At 38.6% G+C, this 22,914-nt stretch overlaps 1 protein-coding gene across 2 annotated transcripts in view; it reads right to left on the bottom strand.

The window, feature by feature from the left end:
* The window catches only part of Rps6ka5 (ribosomal protein S6 kinase A5), a 189,507-nt gene that overhangs the window by 3,595 nt on the left and 162,998 nt on the right, over positions 1-22,914 (bottom strand). For both annotated transcript variants that reach the window (XM_041633200.1, XM_041633202.1), the window contains 8 exons: positions 22,028-22,178; positions 17,766-17,927; positions 16,100-16,225; positions 15,590-15,723; positions 14,892-14,985; positions 11,515-11,685; positions 5,253-5,444; positions 662-821 (listed from right to left, as the gene is read on the bottom strand). In XM_041633200.1, the coding sequence (XP_041489134.1) occupies positions 662-821; positions 5,253-5,444; positions 11,515-11,685; positions 14,892-14,985; positions 15,590-15,723; positions 16,100-16,225; positions 17,766-17,927; positions 22,028-22,178 (1,190 nt within the window). The remainder of the gene's footprint in view (positions 1-661; positions 822-5,252; positions 5,445-11,514; positions 11,686-14,891; positions 14,986-15,589; positions 15,724-16,099; positions 16,226-17,765; positions 17,928-22,027; positions 22,179-22,914) is intronic.

Here is a 22,914-nt window from a genome sequence, read left to right as displayed (position 1 = left end):
GGCAGAGATAGGGTGATGAGGAAGTAGAGGCAGGCCAAGCCAGGACCTGAAAGTCTAGTTTTGAAGGCCAAGCTAAGGAGTGGATGCAAAGCTAATAGAGAGTCTTCAAATGATCCCTCCACCCTGCCCCAAGGAAAGGTATGATGATTGTGTCTTTCTGTTGGTACAGAAGTGGTGGGAAAGCTATGTGGGCTGGGTTGACAGGATGCTGTACGGCCACTGGCAGAGAAATGATGACAGTAGCCTATGGGCAGAAAGGTGGGAACCAGGCAACATATAGAGTTGTAGCACTAAGTGGCTGGAGGCAGGCAGTCAGGGTAACAACAAGGTTTCTGTTTCTGTTGTCTGGCTCAGGGCAGTGCCATCATTCAAAAGAAAACAGATAGAAGTAGAGTGTGTTTGTGGGGAAAGCACAGAAGAAAAAAGACAAGGTTTGTTTTGACTCTGTTAGGTTGGGATGCCACCGGGAGCCAATTTCTCATACTGGAAACGGGGATGAGCTTATAAAGGGAAAGTTCCAGAAAAGAGAAAACAAGCCACTTGGCAAGATTTTGAAAACACTCGTGGGTTTCTGGAATAATTAACATAGACTTGTGTACTGGGCATGATTCTATGTAGTTACTACATGGGATACAGATACCAGATTTCTTGAGTGTCTTACCTTGAATCAAATCTTTAGCCTCTTGGGACACATTCTTCCATGCTTCTCCTTCAAAGGAGAAGTCTCCCTTTTTAATTTTCTTCATGATTTCTACCGCACTGGTACAGGTTAAACTTCTGTCATGAGACTGGAATGGTACCTGTCCTGACAGCATTGTATACTGCCGTGGAAAAAGAAGGTAAAATATCAGGATGACTGCAAAAAGCACTGTCAAGCCATGCCAATAAGCTAATACAATGAGCTAGCTCCAAGAACATAATTTATCGGATACTCCAATAAGCATTACTGAACCTGAAAGACTGTCTTCTATCGTCAGAATAACCCACACACTTCAAAGACCTGTAAAATGAAGTGGCACGGTTTTTCTGACATCAAAATTGAAAATTATCTTTATAACTACATCAGCCCCCATAAGTGGGAGACGATATCTCATGATTTTTGTTTAACATCTAGTCTTCAAACTTCATTAAGAACAATTTTCTGTCTTAAATTGCAAGCAGTATAGCAAAAACCAAAGATATAACTGTATACATATGTGATTATACACACATATATGTGAGTCTTTTTTCAATGTATATCTTCCATGTGTACGCACACATGAACAGAGAGCATGCACACAGGGGATCATAAAAAGCAAATGCAACAAAATCTTAGACATTCACAGTATTCTCTTATATTCTTTTTTTATAATATTTTTTAGATTTATTTATTTATTATGTATTCAGTGTTCTGAATGCATTTATCTCTGCAGGCCAGAAGAGGGCACTAAGTCTCATTACAGATGGTTGTGAGCCACCATGTGGTTGCTGGGAATTGAACTCAGGACCTTTGGAAGAGCAGGCAAAGCTCTTAACCACTGAGCCATCTCTCCAGCCCTCTCTTATATTCTTTAATTAAAAAATAAGAGTAAAGATTTGGGAGCAAAGAAAAACATCAAACAAGAATAAAACCTTTGGATAAAATGTTTCACATGGAATCATATGCTACTTCATAGGCATGCTATCCACTGGCCCATTGTTTTATGAATACTGTCTTATGGATGGAAAGTTTTATCTCCCCTAAATTTAGACGCTGAATGCCCAACATGACTTTTTTTGAGAAAAAAACTTTTTTGGAGGCAATGAGTATGAAAGAAGTTAAGCGTGAAGGTCCTGATCCTTAGGAGAATGAACACCAGAGAGTTCTGCCTATGTAAGCATGTGCTATGGAAAGGTTAAGGAGGAGAGAGTCAGCAGGGAGCCAGTTGTAACCCAGTGGGAGGGTCCGCATCAGACAATAATCGAAACACTGTGGTCTTGGATTCTCCAGCTTCGAAATGATAAAAAAGTCTCTGTTGTTTCATCCAGCTTGCAGTATTATGAGACAGGAGTACAAACAGATTTACGCTGTGCAAGTTATACTTTAACTAAGGTCCTGTGCATTTCAGACAATGACTGTGTATTCTTGGTGTATACTAGATTATAATAAAATCACATAGGATCCTTTCCTTGGAATAATTTATTTGATTCAATAAAGGTAATATAATTTATTTTCATTTTAAAACATTCCTATTTATTAAATGCAAGATGAAAGAGGGGCATCTAATTCCAAGGTAAACCAGAACTCCAAATAAATTTCGTGCTTGCAAGCTTACTGCAGGATAAGTTAGGAGCTATATGTCTGAGACACATTCATTTATATAAAACATTAGAAAACTTTTTTGAATCATTTAATGCAGCTAGTGATTTTGTTCATTTTCTTCTGTAACTGTTTTTTTTTTGTACCTACAAAAGGCAAGAATTTAACAAACCACAATCTGATACTGTTTGTCACTCCTAAAAAAATTATCAGTCATTCTTTGTAGTATTCAATATCCAATGACATCCATATTTTCCTCATTGTATTATATACATGAGGATATACTGTAACTATAGCTATATCAATTATATTTAGAATGCAAATTTAACGAACAATTTAAATTAGTTTTTTCTGGAATCAGGACTCGAGTAAAACACAAATACTCTTCCTTAAGGGTCTCTAATGTATGGGTTTACACGTTACCTCCTTTTGTTGAGATAGCATTTCACACTGTAGCCTAGGTTGGCCTGGAACCTGAAAGTCCTGCTACCTCAGCCTCCTGAGTGCTGGGATTAGGGCATGAGCCACCACGCCTGGTCTCATAACATTTTTTTCCTTGTAAATTGTTTACTGAAAAACTTGTTACTCTGTACAACAGCAGTGCCCACAGTCTGTATACTATGACTATGCTCTATGACACCATTAACCTGATTTTTATTCTGTTTTTCTTAAACATTTCACCATTCGATCTAACAGGCAAGGGATTTCCGCCCTTGTCTTTCCAGATGGGAAATATATATGAAATAATTAGGAAATATATATGAAATAATTAGGAGCTTGACTACATTTCTTTGCCAGTCTGAGGCTCTGAAAACCTTAAAAGAGCTTGATGGTCACAATAGGCTTAAAGTACCATCTTCTTTATAATGAAAAAGAAAGTATGAAACATAAAGGTTTTTTTTTTTACATTTTTAAGGACATTGCTATTAATGAAAATGTCAACAATGTAAGTCCTTAAAACTCTCCAACCAAAGTTGCTGTTTACTTTTACCAAAATTTCTTATCCCTAAATAAGCAAGTTTAATTTAAAGCGATGAATGATAAACTGCTCAGATGAAAGCCATATAAGGCTTAAAAATAAAGAGCCAGTGTGCTGGGACAAGTGGCTAGCCACTGGGAGAAAACAAACCGATACCAAAATAAATCCCAGATGGAGCACAGACTGAAGCCCAAAACTAAGACAGTGATTCTAGAGGAAGTTTAGAAGAGTATTTTTGTAATCCTGAGTGAGGGCAGGGGTAGTGACAATTGACATCAAAGCCACACACCACGAAGAAAAGACTGACATATTTTACCACATGGAAATTAAAAACAAAACAATTCTCTACTTGAAACTTCCCTAAAAATAAAAACAAAATCCTATTTGCTATAAACAAAAGATATGCCAGAGAAACATTTCCAGTGACTGATGGCAGGCAAGGGTTAAAAAGCTCCATTAGAGTTTTATTTTATTTCTCAGTAACAAAAAGCTGCCTAGCAAAAAACAGGCAAGCTCATACACAGCAACTCATGACATAAAAACATGAATGTCTACTTGTATGAAAAGATGCTCAGACTGGATACTCATCAAAGAAATGCCTGCAAACTTAAGAACAGTGGGGTACAGCTGAAGGTTAAAACAGAGGACATCCAATGTGCTCACAGGCAGCTGATGATGAGTACTGGAAAGCCTGACAGAAGAAAATCTAGGCATCTATGCTAAAATAAAAATATGTATGCTTGCCGGGCGGTGGTGGTGCACATCTTTAATCCCAGCACTCAGGAGGAAGAGGCAAGCGGATCTCTCTGAGTTCGAGGCCAGCCTGGTCTACAAGAGCTAGTTTCAGGACAGCTAGGGCCGTTACATAGAGAAATCCTGTCTCGAAAAAACAAAACAACAACAATAAAATGTATACCCTCCTGGGAATTCTAAGGAAACTGTGAAACAAGTACAATTGTATATATGAAAAAGATTCATTCTTACAGCCTATAATTAGTGAAAAAAAAGAGGAGGAAATACTAATCGTTCATTGCCAAAGAAATGGTTCAATAAATTTCGGAGATTCAAATTACAGATATAACTCATTTGGTTTAAAAATATAAACAGCCACCCTTCATGTATACACATGTGTAGACAAAGGCACATTTAAAAACCCACATCCAGGGCTGGAGAGATGGCTCAGTGGTTAAGAGCACCTCCTGCTCTTCCAAAGGTCCTGAGTTCAATTCCTAGCAACCACATGGTGGCTCACAACCATCTGTATTGAGATCTGGTGCCCTCTTCTGGCCTGCAGGCAGAGCACTGAGAATAATGTATACATAATAAATAAATAAATCTTTAAAAAACAAAAAAACAAACAAAAAAACCCCACATCCATTTAGCAAGGGAAGGGAGAGAAGCTCCCATGGCAACGTCTTTGACTGGCGAGATGTGATTTTCTGCTATATTTTTCTGTAGTGTCTGGAAGTTCCTCCCTAACATGCTCATATGAAGACCAAGTAAAGCTATTTTGAGGTAAACATATGTGGAGGTTTCTCTAGTTTCTCATCATGCACATTTTGTAAAGAGCATGCTCCTCATATTACTATAAGGTATATCTATTAAATTTGGCAATTTATCCTAAACAATTTTGTTTACTTACATTTTTAGTGTAAGAATTTCGAGACTATGTGTTTTTATTAAGGAATCACTATTTTCACATTATATCTAACATAGTATATGTCTATGTAAACACAACACTGCTGCTTTAAAAACAACAATGTATAATTTATATGAACCACAGCAACTGAAATCTTCCAAAATAACTCAATTTTATGCTTTTTTTTCTCTATTATAGGCTTTAAGAAGTTGAAATATACCTCTGTGGGACCTCCACTGGTTATACAGAAAACAAGCCAGCACATTCAGGCTTTTCATGAACTTAAGAAAAACACCAGCGGGGGCTAAGGCCACCAAAGCACTGACTAGGCTTAGTGGCTGTTAGGACAAACTCACCAAGATGACGCCCAAACTCCACAAGTCACAGGATTCATCATAGCCATTGTGCGTCAGGAGCTCTGGTGCCGCATAGTGAAGGGTGAAGCACGGGGTCTTGAGGGGCTGGTTGTCAGGTGGCTTGAGGCGTGCAAACCCAAAGTCAATTACTTTAATTTCTAGATTGTCGTTTTCATCAGTGAACAATAAATTCTGTAAGATGCCAAAACTCTGGTTAGATTCTCATTGAAATGGCAGGAGATCTGCTAATCTATCTATGGAACACTGTCTGACTCAAGTAGTCTCATGGGACTCTGGGAGCTGATGTCACACCACTGACCTCTTCTTTATACTGTTTTGTATCACTTCAGTTTTTAATGTCAGATACTTTTCAACTATATCATTTCAACTATTTGATTATACTGTGAACCCTGAGACCGTGTTAATAAAATCAACCTTGGATGAGGAGGCAGAGCCAGGACTAGGTGACAATAATTAGTCACAGAGAGTACGGAGAAGCCAGGAAGATAGAGAAATTCACAGGAAGGAGTAGGGAGGGACTTGGAGTTTCACGATCTTTTTTTGATTTAGGACAGTTGAAGAGACACTCTCTTGAGTCTTTGGCCAAAATGGAAAGTTAGCAAGTTGCTTCTCAGGCCTCTCTGAGCTAGCAGATTTTCACCCCTACACCTGACTCACAAGTCTTTATTGGTAAACAGAATGATGGACTTGATTAAAAACTACATTAGGCAGGAGCGGTGCTGGCAAGACAGTAAGTTCCACCAGGCTGCAGGCAGCAGGGCACTAACAGAGACGAGCGGGGCCACAGAAGGTAGCTAAAGTATCAGTAGACTTAGTGCAGCAGCTAAGCTGACTGAAAAACAACACACTGTGCTTCTTCTCAAGTCTCCATTGTCTCCCTTGTCTCCACTTCCCGTCTGAGTTTGTCTTCAGTTTCCTCTAGCACCCCGCATTTCACTGCAGTCTGACTCCTGTACACTTACGCAATCCTCACTTACAGATGCTGCCCTAACCATCCTACCAAACTGAAGTTCCAGTTACTCCTATTTTCTCCCATCATGGTTTACTTTTCTTTTATGGTACTTACCATTTCTATATCTTTAGCTGAATGTCTGGTCCCTCTCAGACCATAATTATGTAAAAGCGAGAACTCTGTCTACTTCATTAATGACGCTGTCCCTAGGGCCTGGTATAGGTAAACCCAAGTATAACTCAAAAAATATAAAAAGTATAACTATAAAAATTAGGCTGCCTTTTTAAAACAGTCTGCAGGTTTGGGATGGCCCTATGCTGAGGAAACCTTTCAACACCATTCTCCAACAGGCCGTGTCTGTCAGATCTGGGGACTTCTCACAATATGCTTTTCACCACTATCACATTTATGTGGTGATCTGTGACCATGGTCTTCAGGAATTAAAGATTAAATTTATTTATTCACTTTTTTTATGTAGATCAATGTTTTGCTTACAGGAGTGTCTGTGCCTGCTGCCTTTAGAAGCTACAAAAAGGGGTTAGCTCCTCTGAAACTATAATTACAGAAGGCTGTGAGTCACCATGTGGGTGCTGGGAATTGAACCTGGATGATCGACAAGTGCTCTTAACCACTGAGCCATCTCTCTAGTCCCAGTGACTAGTAATCTTTGCTATTACTATTACTGCTGTCTCTGCTTTGGGGACCATGAATTGCATGCATGATGGTGAATTAATCAATAAACATGTATTGACACTATCACTGGACAGATGTCTCCCATTTTTCTTCCTTCCCCAGGCCAATCTATTCCCTGAGACAGAATATTGAAATTAAGTCAATCACGAGCCCTGTAAAGTGGCAGACAGTGGAGATCAAAGACAAGGTATCTTGTGCTTCTACTGTCTGTCTTTTCTACTTGCCCTCCTCAATGAATTTTATCACTTCTTTTAAAATAAGGGATATGTGACTCTTCCTTTCATTTGGCCACTTGGATGGATCTGCTCTGATTCATCCAAGAATTATGATCTATAATAGCTCTAACCTTCAGTGTATGTCTTAAATAGCATGACTATTTGATATAGGGGCTGCCTAATGGGTACTGTGTTAGCATACATTTGTTTGTTGCAGCTCTTCAGCAGAGCTCCTTGTGACCCACTCATTGTTAACGATCATCAGTATTTTGAAATAGGTCTTTTTTCTGAGCTGTTGGTCTTCACAGTGAACCTAAACCATGTTGTAAGCACAAAGCACTGTCATCCAGACTGTTGGCCCACTTAAGCACCCAGGCAGAGAAGATTTACTTCTATAAACCTTAGGAACGAAATCTGCTAACTAACTTTAAAACTTTCTTTTACAGCTATCTCACCTCTCTCAGTCTTTACGGAATTTATGAGTTAAAGCCTTGCTTCTGGGTTAGCTAAGGAATGCTGTGGTGGGTTTGATCTATTCAGATTTTCTCCATGTGAACAAGAAGGCCTTTTAGCTTTTTATCATTTATGTATTCACTGGAATCATACTAACTTCCTTCAATAATTTTGACTTTGTATTCTGATTATTTTGTTTTTAGACAGTATTATGCTCTTAGTGATTAAAGGATTCCAGTTCTGGAAAATCATTTTCTTTCTTACTTATCTAGCTGAAGTAAAGATGGGATGAAACCGGACTTTCTGAACGTGGCGGACAATGAAGGCTGATGAGAAGCCAAGGACAATGGCACTAGGTTTCGATCCTAATACATGAACTGGCTTTGTGGGAGTCTAGCCTGTTTGGATGCTCACCTTCCTGGTCCTGGATAGAAGTGGGAGGACCTTGGACTTCCCACAGGGCAGGGAAGCTGGTCTGCTCTTCATTCTCGAGAGGGAGGGGGAATGAAGTGGGGGGAAGGGGGAGAGGGGGAGGGGAGTGGGAGAAGGGGGCTATGTGTGCGAGGAGGGGGAGGGAAATGGGAATTTTTTTTTTGCAACAACTAAAAAAATAAAATAAAATAAACAACAACAACAAAAAGAACATTTCATAATGTTTCAATGATTAAAATAAAAAAGATGGTTAGGTAGGTTGAAACCACTGCCTAATCAAGACCTGCAGTGATAGCAACAGTTGATATTCCAGCACAGATGAGGGAACTCTCACAAAGCCCCAGTCCTAGACAAGGAGCTACGGTCAATTAGTGGCTGCTGAGAAAGGGAAAAGCAGTCTTCTCCAGGGATGACACCCCGATAAATTATTCAATCTCGGTCAGAGAGTGAGTGAGGGGGGCATGGCAGCTGGAGTGGGAAGAAGAATGGAAATGATGTAAATACAGTACTCACTTATGAAATTCTAAAAAAAGAAAAAACTTAAAGTTAATATTAAAAAGAGACAATGAAGTAGCAGTGCTGTGGGAGCACATTCTGCTCCTTCACAGCCTTTAAGATACCAGCCTACTCGGGCGTGGTCTCTTAGAGTTTAAAAAGCAGTGGGAACCTTGCGCCCTCTCTCTTGCTTCTGCCTCCTGTTCTAGCTGCTGGACTCTGTTCCTGTTTGTACTCAGAGGACTGTTGTTTACGATGGTGATCTGCAAGTTTTCCCCTTAAATAAATAACCCTTTTATTATCCTAATTCTGAACTGGTGTGAGATTGTTTTACGGCATCATAGAAGGAAAAGTAAAGAAATAAAAAAAAAATTGAACAGTTTTCTTAAATTTTCTATCATACAATACCCATACCTCAATTTTTGACAATGGAAGTCATAGCTCACAGGTGTTTTCTTGGAGATAGGTATCTGTCCTTCAGCAGTCATACCTAGGGTTCTCTGCAGTGCCAGGCAGTGTACTACACATCTTTGGAGAAGCACATTTGGCTTCTCCTCCACAGGGCCTTCCAAGACCCTGGAAATGACAACTTTATTCCACTAAGGCTAGTGAAGAACTTCTTTAGTCTTAATTCTTGGAGGAAATGAGGGGGAGACACATTCACTTTAAGCTGATGACTTCAATCCATTCATCATATTAGAGAACACGTACACTTAGAGCACACTGCTCACTTCCTACCTCTTCTTCTAAGGTAGGAAGTGCAGTGTCACACAGTTCTACATGGGGGGTGTACATGGTCAGGAATGGTAGGGAGTAACAATCGATTCACTCCTATCCACATTTCAATTTCTGCCTGAAAATACTGCCATATAGAGAACTTTTCTTAATCTTTTAAGAAGATCATATGAAGATTACAAAGCAGACTAAGAATGTCAGCCAGCTTCTAAATTTGTCTGATTTACACCTAGAACTTAAGAGATATGTCTATGCAGAAAAAGAATGCCATTTAACCATCTACCAAAAATAGTCAGACCTAAAATGCTGCATAGGAAAGGAATTAAACTTTTAGTTTGGAAATAATATACTCTGCCATTTAAAAGTCAAAGTGAGAGCTATGGTTAGGAAAATGTTAGTTCAAAGGTACATCATCACTTTCCTAAAACCTAGCTTAAGAATAAAATGGTGGTGGAACATGCTGTATAATCCAACAATTTTGCTTCATTTCAAGCTACAGAAGTATCTTTTTTATCAGGAAAGTAGGAAGACAAATTTGAATTCTGCTGCAGAGGACATGTGCCTCATTTGAGACTCATGAGCTGACAGATGGCCAGTTATCAAAGAATAAAACATGTGAAAATGAGTTCTATACAGTCATGGAACAGATCTTTTCCATTAAAAAACTACATGCTTGTTCCTTGTCTATCAGGCAAACATTTAAGTGGTGTGCTTTCACATTTAAAAATAGACAGCTAATCTCCAAGGCACAGAGCACCATGTTTTCAGTGGGTGTTACGTAGGAGAGTGAGAACTATGATGAAGGAGCAGAGGGGGAGCTATCATAGTTGCAAGTTTGTAAGACACAAGTCACTTCTGATTAATTACTAGCAATAGGAATAAAAGTAATATAAAGTACAGAAATTTAACACCTGTAAAGGAATAAACCAATTGTAACCAGCCTTCTGTATCCCTGAGGATCATAACTGTGGGTTTAACCAACTATGGATTAAAAACTGAAAAAACAAACTAACAAACAACCCCTCCAAAACCTGCAAAACAACTGTCTAGAAATACACTTTTTTCTTGTCATACTCCCTAAAATATAGAGTATAACTATTTATATAGCATTTATAGCATATTAGATACTGTAAGTAATATAAAGAGAGGATATAATGTCCAGAAAAGGATACATGTAGGCTATGTGAAAATAATGTACATTTTTATGTAAGATACTGCATCTCTGGATTTCAGAAGCAGTCCTTCACAGACACAGAGGGATAACTGTGTATTTGAATGTATATATTTCCATTCTTAAAACATCTTTTAATAATTTAAGACAAAGTTGCTTTTACAGAACTATTCTGGTTTAATAAAAAAAGAACATCAAACTCTTTAATATTTTAAATAGACTTGAAAATATTTTATAATCACATGGGAACTTTATAATAATGTGATTATAATCTATAATTATGTAAAATAGATTTAAGTACATAATAATGTGAACTTTATAATCACATTATTAAAAATAATGTTCTACTTTAGATCAGAAATTTGTATAATTTCTCATACGGTGAAGGTTGCTTAACTGGCTTTAAAAAGTCAATGGCTTTTGTTTTTCAAGTTTTATACTACTTGTTTTTAAAAAGGGAGAAAATTTCATATTTTTGATACCAAAAAGGGATCATTCTGAGTTAAAACCTTCTTCATTAATTAACCTTCTGAAAGAAATATAAAAAGCTGTTGCTCTTCACTGCTCTTCAGGTCTATAAATACCACAGTATGTGAGTGTACAGAAAGAAGCACATATAGAGAGGACAGCTTTATTAATTCTTGTGTGTAATTATGTAGAATAGATTTACGCACATTATTGTTTAGGAGCTATCAGTTTGATTTAAAAATGTGAAAAATAAGGTTTCAAAATACATCATCAAGCGAACAAACTCCCCAAGATGGAATACATATATAAGGGCTATTATTTTTTGCTACAAAATTTTCCATTGCTATTTTTAGTATACAACTGTTGCATGAAGTATCTTTCCCATAAAAGGCTCTCACACTTACAAATATAACTTCAAGATGATCAGCTGGCAAGAGGGAAAAAAAGAGGACACATTTATTTTAAACTGGCACAGAAGAGAAAGAGGGAAAAAAAAACCCTAAGAAACCTCTTCCAGTGTTTACTTACTGGCACAAGAGAAAGAGAACCATCCGAAAGCCTGACAACTACCTGAGGGCTAGCTAATAATGACTACAGGTCAGATTGTAAGAGAGCACACTGCCACACCTCAGGCTTCAGATCTCTGTGCACTACTCCAACGTCATGCATGTGGCTCACAGCTGAGACAAGCTTCCGCATGATGTAGCTGGCTTCAGTCTCACTGAAGTGCTTCTTCTTCTTGATGCGCTCGAACAGTTCTCCCCCATTCAGAAGTTCCATCACGAGAAATGTATGAAGCTAGAAAGAAGAAAGAATAATATGTAGCCTACTGAAAAGGTGTAGACATGTATTGTCGTATAGAGTATTTACTGATTAGCAAATTTAAATAATCCCTTGCTTAAACAACCAACAATAATCCCTGCATTTAGAAGAAAGAGCTAAAGGATAATGTAGCTTTTTAGAATTCAATTCTGGCAATGAAAAAGTTTCAAGAATTTCAGCAAAATCTTCAAAATCTTTTCCTTTATTTCATTTCCTTTCATTTGAACTCAGTGCTAATATTCTCCCTTGAGTTTTTATATTTTCATTTAAAAATATGAACTGAGCTGACAATAATCTGATAATCTACGGGAAATGATCCAGAGGATTACCAACTAGTGCAACTGCCGACACTCATCTAGCTGAAAGCTTACTTTGTTTGATAATTTGATTAATTACAAGATTCTTGTACTATTCACTGCAAGTATCCATAACTCATTGTGTATATTTCTTTTAAAACAATTGTTTTTGACTCTACTGGCATTATCTTGATTCAATACTTTGTTTCATATTTATTATGCTTTGCATTATTTCTATGAATAAAATGTACAGGGACTATCAAAAACAATCTTCAGGATGTAGTTTTACCTTTATAAACTCTAGGACCTTTCCTTATCAATAAAATGTGGGTAATAAGAAAGCTACAGGTGGTATCTTGAATAATGGCCCTCCAGATAGCCATGTCCTAATCTCCAAACCTGTGTTTTGTTTTTTTTTTTTATCTTAGAGGGCAAAAGGAACTTTGTAGTCATAATTAATAGTCTTTGTGGCTTTTGTTTTATGTTTTTGAGACAGGGTCTCACTATGTAGACTGGGCAGGCCTTGAACTTAAGATCTGTTTGTCTCTGTTTCTGAGTGCTGGGATTGTGTGCCACCAAGCCCAGTCCATGATTAAGATTCATTTTTCTTAAAAGTTTGCATGTACATAAATGAGTGTTTTGTTTGCAAATGTGTCTGCACACCAGAAGAGGGCACTGGATCCCATGGGACTACATGGGTTTTGAGGATTAAACCTAGGGCCTCTGGAAGAGCAGCCACTGTTCTTAGACACTGAGCCATCTCTCCAGTCTCTATGATTAAGATTCCTGAGATGGGATGATTGCCCTGAATTATTCACCAGCATCTAAGGTATGGGATTAATCTATGGAAGCAAGAGATTGGAATACTTCATAGAAGGGCAACAACCCAAAGAAAACAAGTGGCCTCCAGAAACTAGAAGTACACAAGTTGTCTCTCAGAGTCTCCAGAAGGAGCTAGCTCTGTCTACTCTATGACTGCAAATCAGCAAGACTAATTTTGGATTTATTGTCTCCATTCATTGTCTAACCAGTGAATATATTAAGTTTGTGGCAATCTGTTATAACAGCAATTAGGAACACACAGGGTATGTAAAACAGATCATGGCACACAAAATGATCACCATTACTGTAGAGCCAAAGTCTGAAGACCCACCTTTAATCAACATCATTATTAGTTTAAAAATAGGACTGTATAGATATGAGGATCAACTGTGTCATTATCATAGGAAAAACTAAACACATATTTCAAAAAATGCATAGCATAATAATTATTATATTTATACTACTACATGCAACATTATATCTTAAGAAAATTTCTATTTTAGTGTCTCTTGAATTTTTAAAAATTGCCAACAATCAACTTAGAACATAAGTTTAAAAACTAGGAATGTAATTCTTGAGATAAGACATTAATCAGAAGAGTCAAGATCCAATGTTTGGGCTGAGATACAGTGAGGGTCACAGACACAAAACTACAGGTGTGAGCGTCTAACGTCATCCATCAGTTTCTTGATTGAGAGGTTAATATTCTCTGTATTTGCATTAACAGGACACTGTCTTTTACTGTGCACCTTGAATGGACAGGGGACTTAATGTTCCCATGAGAATCTGAGTAGGCAGTGGAGCAGCAAGGAGAGCATTCTCAGAGTTCAAAAGCATCTCTTCTCATGAGAACAAGAGGAAGAAGATCTTACCCATTTAGATGTTTATTTCTTCACATAAAAAGGCTGGGTTTTGCCTCCTCTAAGATAGCAGAGCAAAGTAATTAAAAGTTTGTTGGGCTCTGAAGTTGTAAGGGTGGGGCTCAGATACCAGCTTCACCATCAACACACTGTAAAACTGTCACTGACCTTCTGAGTTTTGTTCTCTGAGTTCACAGTGCTAAGGCAAGGACAAAGATGATACATGTAGAGTTTATGGTACAGTGCTTGGACCACACACTGCATAACTGGCAGCAAAATGGAATTTATGATGTATTCCTGCTTCCACCTGATATCACCATGGTGAGTCACTCTTAGTACTCAGAAACAAGTCCCAGCTATTCTAGTCAACAATGTCCTAGCAACACAATGGTAAGTGCCCAAAACAGGTTCTCCCTACTGGATTTTCACTGATTGTGATCCTGGCATAAGTCTCATGACCTTTATAAATCTCAGATCCTTTGATGTTAAAATTAGAGCAAAACATATTTGGGACTAGTTTTGGCATTTGTGCCTTAATGCTGACCTGAGAAGGCTGGGATGTCTGTCCTGTGTCAGAGAAAAAAATACTGAAACGGAACAATTTCAGGCATGGGAGGTGGCAATGGGGCAACTGAGAGGTGCTCCAGACCATTCACAGTGATCTCCGCCTATGGCCAAGTGACAGGTTTTTGTGTGAGACTTCTGTTGGAAAGCAGAACTAAGGGTAGAAGAGATCATAGAAGGACCTATCCTGGAGGCTGAGCACTTGTTGCCACCTGGAACAAGATGCAAGGGAGCATCTTTGCCTTTCTGTTTCCTTGTGTCCTTTAGCTTACACCAACTGGGCTTAAGAGTCCATTTGATGCTAGACGTGAAAAGAATACTGAAGGCTTACAATCACCAGTGTTGAATATGCACGGGTTAAGTGATGGTGGGTGGCAGCTGCACTCACAATAAGCACACTGCAATCTGTGACAGTGGCACACTGAGCTCTTGCCCCTCTGGCATCCACCATGTCAGTAGGGCAACAATGGTTAGAGGAAAGTTGAAGTGAAAGGAAGAACTGAGGCAGAGGTGAGCAGCGTGTGCTGGTTTCTCTTCCCTTCCTACTGCAGGTCCCTGATCCTCACCCAGCAGCACAAATAAAACTGGTGAGAAACTGAACCGTGTACATGAATTAGTACATGTGCATGGACTGAAATACCTGATCATGAAAAACTTCATGTAGCTTCACGATATTGGGGTGCCCTTCACAGAGTTTCAGAGCTGTTATTTCTTTCTGAGTATTGGCTTCCATCCTGCAAAACCAGACAGTTAACATCTACATGTCTCTCCCAGCAGACTTTGATGCCAGTGGCCCCATCCCTAACTGTTTACAGTGCATACAGACTACCTTTGTCAGAGTAATGAATCATACCACCCACCAGGAAAGTCAAACTTTACTTTTTAAAGAAAAACTTCCCTCTGAGTCAGAAAGAACTAGTTATACAAAGCAATGGATTCTCTTCTTGCCTGACAATTTGGTAACATTATGCAATCATGAAGATTTAATCCATTGCCAGAACAGCTAGCTGACTTGTTCTCTTCTCAAAGCTACCAGGAGGCTAAACAATTTTGGAGAAAATTATTTCAAATATTCAACTAGTCTGTAAGTTTGATTAAATATATCATCACTACAAGAAAATTTTGCCATGAAAACAACAGATTGTGATTTATATCCACAACCGATTGATTACTTGAAAATCCTAATGCTAGAAGTATCAGGGGCCGGCTAGTAAGGTAAATGTTAAGGCTGTGTGTAAAAGGTTTTACAATATACAGCTGACTTCCTTCTCCATAATCTTAACGTACAGAATTCCCTGAGTGGTATAAATACTTTAGAACCACTAGGACTGGTCATACCTTTTGCTGATTATTTTGACAGCAAATGCTTGATTACTTTTTTTGTGTACACACTTTCGACAAATCGAAAAACTTCCTTCTCCCAAAGGTTTGTCCTTCAGATCTAGGTCATAGTGTTGATAGAATGGTGAGTCCTATTAAGAAATCAACACCATTTAATTTAATAAAAGATTAGTACGCAAAGGATATGTAAAGCTGTAAATTAGCATGTAATTATTAACAAACTTTAATGTAATATATTTAATCATTAAAATCCATTTAGTATACTTATATATTCATGTATATATCTGTTGAAGATGCACTGTCCTCTATCGCTGTCAAAAGGAGCTCATACAAGCTGATGTCTATGATCCTCTAGGGAAAACACTGCTAGTTCACTTATCCATCTTCTAAAACTACCCTTTAGTTCAACGATGATCTATTACATTTACTGGACTTAAGAACATCAGTTAGTATTTAAACATTCACACAAACCACAAATACAGAGCCAAGGCAACCACACCTATATACCTTCATCATTGCACTCCTGGCAACGTTTGTTACTCCAGGACGTTCAGCTCCCATATGGAACTGAAGAGGATCTATGACAGCTGCATTACGCTTGAAAAGGATCGATGGAGCAACAAAGGAATAGCCCTAAAAAGAGAAGGAACAATAAAGAACAAAAATTTGTACTTTCACAGTTAGGCATAGTCTAGATTGTGATTTCTTCTTCTCATAAAAAAAATGGTCAGATGAGGATAATTTTACTTTCATTCAAAATACAGCATTAACTCAACAGAAAAATGCTTTTCAGAAGGAGATAATGCCATCTTCTGGTAGAATTAGATCAATTCAAAAATAAAGGTAGAAAGACTTCCTCTCTATTTTACCCCCAAATCTGACGCAAGCCTGTAATTAAAAGTGTATGCTGCTTTTTCAGAGGACCTGAGTTCAGATCCCAGCACCCATGTCAGATAACTTGGAACTTTAGCTCTGGGGATCCAACAATCTCCTATGGCCTCTGTAGGCACTTGCACCCACCCACATACCTAAAAACAAATCTTTAAAACAAAGATGAAAACAACCTGGGGAGAAATGGCTTATTTTAGCACACAGTTATAATCCATCACTGCCGGGAAGCCACAGAGACAAGAGCTACCTACAGACTGCTGGCCACATCGCACTCAAGAGTCAAGAAGCAGAGAACAATGGATGCTTGTGATCAACATCACTTTTTCTTTCTCATCCAGGACAGGACCCATCCCTGGTCTTTCCAAATTCAGGGCTTATCTTCCCATTTCAGTTTACACAATTAAGAAAATCTCTGAGGGAGGGAGGGAAGGAGGGAGGGAGGGAGGGAGGGAGGGAGGGAGGGAGGGAGGGACGAGGAGGGGAGAGGAGAAAACCTCTCATGGGCACGCTCAGACACCAACTTAATCTCACCAATCCCTTCTTTAGACTCCTCAGTGGCCCCAGATTCTGTCAAACTGACTGTAAACATCAGCCGTCACACCTGCTGCTGTACTTTACTCACATTGTTTGCTCCTCCAGACCAGTTATTGGCTTCCCTTAGCCGTCCTCATCTTTCCCTGTTGCTCTATACAAAGAAGCCTCCTACAAACCCAGTCTTTAACAATATGGTTTAATACTAAATATTTTATAAGAATAGAGTAAAAACTAAAATGTCATCATAATTTCCATATAAGTCTCAACAAAAATGAATTCTCAAGTATAAAATGAATATTTACTCTTAAAAAACAAACACAGGCTAGGTTTTGGTATACACATTTGATGGCAGCAATGGGGAGGCAGAAGCAAGTTCAAGCCTGTTCTATATAGTGACCCCCGGAACAGCCAGGGTTACATATCAAGACCCTGTCTCAAAAAACAAACAAACAAACAAAAAATAAAAAATCCCATTAAAACAAATAAAAAACAAAACAGTGAAATTCCACCTTCTCCTGTCTCACAAACAAAACAACCCCCCCCCACAGCAAAGAAGCTCCCAAAATAAACCCAAGAAAACTAATAAATCTGCTATGTAGCAAACTGTAAGCTTCATGGTAGAACCTCAACATATCTCTGCATTTAATTCTGAAACAATCACAGAACCCTGATTGTAAGACACCAACAAAACCCCTTTACTAGGAAAACTGACTTTCTCTGAAGCACACCTGGCACACTGGCACATTACCTGAAACAGCCTCTCTGAGCTCTGAGGCAGGGCTGCAGGAGAATAGGTAGGGTCCATTTCTGTGAACTCTTCAGCAAAGTTACTCACATCTAACTCATCCCGGATCACTGGTTTAAATGGAGCAGGCACTTTTTTGGCAGCTAAGTCATCCCAATTTATTTTCTAAAGCAGAGAAAGAAGATTGTGATAGAGCAGAAATCAAAAAAGTCAAAACACATTATGATCAACAAACATGATTAAGTTTTTTTTTTTTTTTATTGACAGGGTCTTCAGCTCTGGCACACTTGGGACTCTATGTCAGTGGTTCCTACCCTCCCTAATGCTGTGACTCTTTAAGATAGTTCCTCATGTTGTGGTGACCCCAAACCATAAAATTATTTTTGCTACTACTTTACAACTTTAATTTTGCTATTGTTATAAATCGTACTATAAATATTTGTGTTTTCTGATAGTCTTAGGTGACTCAGGTCAAAGGTTAGGGGTCAAGCTGAGACCCGCAGTAGGCCATGTGGACCATGTGTAGACTATGCTGGCCTTGAACTCAGAGACTGACTGCCTCTTTCTCCAAAATTCTGGGATTAAAGGAGTGTGTCACCAAACCTGGCTAAGACTTTAGTTACTAGTAAGTGGGATTAAAAGCAAGAGTGCATATTTCAAACTGAGGGTTAAAATATTATTTTTCCAAGCAGGATCCCATTTTCAGACTGTAGCATCTGAAAGGAGCCTGCTGCTTTCCCACCTCAGGAACCTCAGTGTCCTCTAGAGGGCACCAAGACACTCTGGTTCACCCTGGATCTCCCTCATAGATAAAAGAAAAAAATTACTTTTGTCCTGAGCTTTGAAAGAAAAGTATTAAGCCAAAATGAAAACAAACAAAGAAACAAACCAACAAGTCCCTCAAGCTGTAAACTACTTCTATAAAGGGCTTCGATACTTTCTGTAAAGGTGATACTAACTCCTATTTTCTAGGGGCTCACTGATCTCTCCCCCTTCCACTGGCTTTCCCTTGGGTTACCTGGACAGATTACAAAGTAAGAGTGCTTTGAGTCAATTGTTTGCTTATACTTGAGGTTTAAATAACACTGCCACAGTAGCTCTTTTCTCACTCAACCCCAATCAATATTTAGATACTGCCTCTTGTCTCCCCTCCAAACACACTATCTGAGTAACTGACATGTTTTGTATTATTCAAATTCAACCCTCTGTTGTTTATTTATGCTCCTTCTGTCAACTAAAATATCCTTAGATAGTAGTCACTGAATCAAATCTTAAGGATTAGAATAGTATCTATCCATGTTCCAGCTAGTGCTCATTCCTCTATGTGTCTGTAATGACTTTTTTATGGTTACAATAAACATCTATTTAATGTGAGGCATCTGTAGAGCAAATAATTCTTAAATTGTGATTCAGGTTGAAACAACTTCATAAAAATATGCTGAGATGGGGCACATCCATGGATCTCAACTAAAGATCACTTTTTTGCCCATTCTTCTTTCCCTTTTCTTTCCCGAATGACCTCTTTCAGATAGGGTTTGAGGTAGAATTCGCCTTCCTCATACTTTATCCACTGCTCCTTAGGCAAAGATCAGTCACCTCATGCTCAGGTCCAGGGCTCTCTTAATTCGAAACATCCTGTCATTACAAAGACCCTCAGGAAGCCTTCTATGGCTTCCTCTACATCTTCAGTTTCAGACTGTATCATCTCACATTAAACCCAGTTCGTTGAATCCTGCGGCATTATAATACCATTTTCAAAAACCATCCAGCCATGTGTACAGCAAGTCTGGCCGCTACAATGACCTGAGATTCAATGACTTGTATTATAGGCATACAGTTTGTGCTTTACTTGCTGAACAAACATTAAGGAAAATTCTAGGGCAGGTGAAATGGCTCAGTAAAGTACAGGTGTTTGTTGCCAAACATGACAGTCTGACTTTGAAAGAACTCACTCTCAGGAGTTGTCTTCCCCACCCCCACTAAAACTTTTAAAAGAATCTTTAAAAACAACAAACTTGTAGAATAAAGGGGAAATTTAAAGGAACATGTTGTTACCAAAAGAATATTCAATATGTAGAAAATTGAATGCTATTATTATTCTTCCTACTTCTACACCATTATACAGAAAAGATCATTTAGATCTTTGTAAGTAGATTTCTGACCTACCCCTATCATTTAAAAATGAAAGAAATTACATAAATCAAAATTCTTATTCCAAGCTATCAAGCAAAAAAATACACCCATATTCGAAAGACACACTGCAACATTCACAAGTACAGGGAACAATAAAAAAAAAGGTTTTAGAAAAAGACAATGGAGGTATTCTGTTTCAATTTTACTTGTTAATTTTTTTAAATTAATTATTTATTTATTATGTATACAATATTCTGTCTGTGTGTACGTCTGCAGGCCAGAAGAGGTCACCAGACCTCATTACAGATGGTTGTGAGCCACCATGTGGTTGCTGGGAATTGAACTCAGGACCTTTGGAAGGGCAGGCAATGCTCTTAACCGCTGAGCCATCTCTCCAGCCCCTTACTTGTTAATTTTAAGCCAAAATATGAACAAGATATAACCTTTGTTCAAAAAGTGCTATTTCTCAACCAATGCACATCACTTTTTGATTTTATTCTAAATGTGTTTGTCTCTGTTACTAAACTTAATATATTTTACAGTAATATTTAAAAAAATGGTTGGATAGAATAAAATACTCTGTTTGCAGAAAGAAATAAAGAGATCTTATTTTTTGCAGGGTAGTGGTAGAGCACACCTTTAATCCTAACACTCAGGAGACAGAGGCAGGTGGATCTCTATGAATTCAACGCCAGCCTAGTCTACAGAGTAAGTTGCTGGACTGGCTCCAAAGCTACACACAGAGAAACATTGTCTCCAAAAATCAAAGAATAAAAAAAACCAAAACAACAACAAAAAACACCAGAGCGAGAGACAGAGAGACTGAGATCTCATTTTCAATGATGATATCACCTCCACTCCTTTCACAAAGGACAAAACCTACGCCCTCATGCATGCCAGGCAAGTGTTCTACCACGGAGCTACACCCAGCCTTGCTTATTTTATATTTAAAAAACAATAAATAGCACTGTGAAAGCTTACTTGAAATAATTGTTTCTTCTTTGCTTACTATACTTTATTCATCTGTTCTGGTGATAATAATATAAAAGTTTACAGAATAAAAACACACAATGTGGATGAATCCTCCAGAGCATTAAATGTTAAGGTCAAGCCTGTTGACATGTAACGTCATGTAGAAGGTATATATTCAGAATTTTAGAAATGAGACTATGCCGCCCCAGGTTTCACCATTTAGACTGAAATTACTAAGAAGCACCCCCACCCCATTATTTGTTATTTGGAATAAACTGAGCAAATGAAATTGGCAGGCACCCTAGTGCTCTGTGGAACAGTGTCACTTGGCTTTTTCAGAAGAAAAGCATTTTACAGAGAAAAGAAAGCAAATGGAAACTTATGCCACAGACACTGACTGAGACACCAGCAGGCTCAGAGTATTCTAACATTGTTCCTGGAAACAGAAGAGGCACTGGAATTGGTGAGCGAAAGCTGAACCCGGTATAACAGCTCATGAACTCCTACAAGAGATACACATACCCTCAGTCCATGAGCAAACCCCAGAGTCACCTACAGAAACCATTACCTAGAATTCGACCAGCTGTGTCCAACCCGCAGGCCACACCCAAGCCTCAAAGACCATGAATGCTGCCTAACACAACATTATAAACCTGAGAAAAACATGAGAGTTTAGGGGCAATATTTTTTTTTCCCATTTATTTATTGAGAAAAGGAGAAAAAAAAAAACAAGTTTCCACCTCCTCCCAGCCTCCCATTTCCCTCCCCCTCCTCCCACACTTCTCCCCCTCCTCCCACCCTTCTCCCCCTCCCCCCACTCCTCTCCCCCTCCCTCTCCAGTCCAAAGAGCAGTCAGGGTTCCCTGCCCTGTGGTAAGTCCTAGGTCCTCTAGGGGCAATATTTTTTGGCAACTCAATTGCTCCATTTTCAAGCATGAGTTCTGTTGCTGATAGCATCCTGTCTCAGTGTCAGAGGTTAGACATGGCTATCAAATGTATTGCTATCACGATCATCTTCACTTCTAATGCTTCCCATCTACAGAAGTAGAATTCTGGTCCTTCCTAAATGGTATCTGTTATAAGAATTGGGGGACTAAAGTATAGGTGAAAGAAGGAAGTGACAACAAGAGGGATTAAGTACACTCATCTTCTAAATTTTACCTCAAAGAAGAGATGTTCTTTGATTTCCTCCGCATCCCGGGGGCCACATCCCAATCGCTTCTTGGGATCTTTCATCAAAAGACGCTGAAGCAGGTCTTTAGCTAGAGCACTCATTTCCTGAGGATATGGAGGCTCACTTTTTAAGATTCTCCTGTGGACAGATAAAATTTAGTGTTAGAACAACCAGAGACTGAAGTTACAGCAGTAGATATTTTAGTGAAAACAAGTATGGTGAAACATTTTGAAACTGAACCATATATTAAAGATGAGTGGCCAGGGACATGGCTCAGAAGATAAGAGCACTTGATGCCAGGCCTGAGCACTTGAGTTCAGTCTCTAGATCCACAAACTGTTCCTTAATCTCCATATGCAGGGCAGGGCACATGTGTACCACCTCCCCACCACCTAACAAACAAACAAACAAACAAATCAATCAATCAATCAAATAAAGGGATGAGCAGGAATTAAAAGAAATCACTGGATTATTCTTCAGTATAAGTCAATCTTGATAAGAAACTATTATCTCAAGTATTTCACTAGTGAAAATTCAAAAGAGGGAACTTTGGGCTAGACTACACCTCCCATGTACAATGAGAAGGATCCTTTGACTAAAGTCTTTCAACAACTCTTAATAACTTAAGGTGAATTAACTCAAGAAAGAACTATAGTCTCCCCTCCCCTCACTTCTTCCCAGTGGAGTAGCAATCCAGGACAGAAGAGAGAGCTGCGTGACTATGGGTTCAGTGTCACTGTCTGCAACTACAGCTTGGTTCTCGGGGAGAGCATCCACTTCCCCACATGCTATCACAACACAGACAAGCCCACGAGGAGTGGGGTCACAAACAGTGAAAAATGTGTTTACCATTTTAAACATTGTCATATTAAAC

This window comes from Microtus oregoni, unplaced genomic scaffold (genome assembly GCF_018167655.1).
Source record: "Microtus oregoni isolate MIOR12 unplaced genomic scaffold, Mior012 000043F_ref0000047, whole genome shotgun sequence".
NCBI lineage: Eukaryota > Metazoa > Chordata > Mammalia > Rodentia > Cricetidae > Microtus > Microtus oregoni.
The sequence above is the reverse complement of the archived record's forward strand: the minus strand, read 5'-3'. Positions and strand labels throughout refer to the sequence as shown.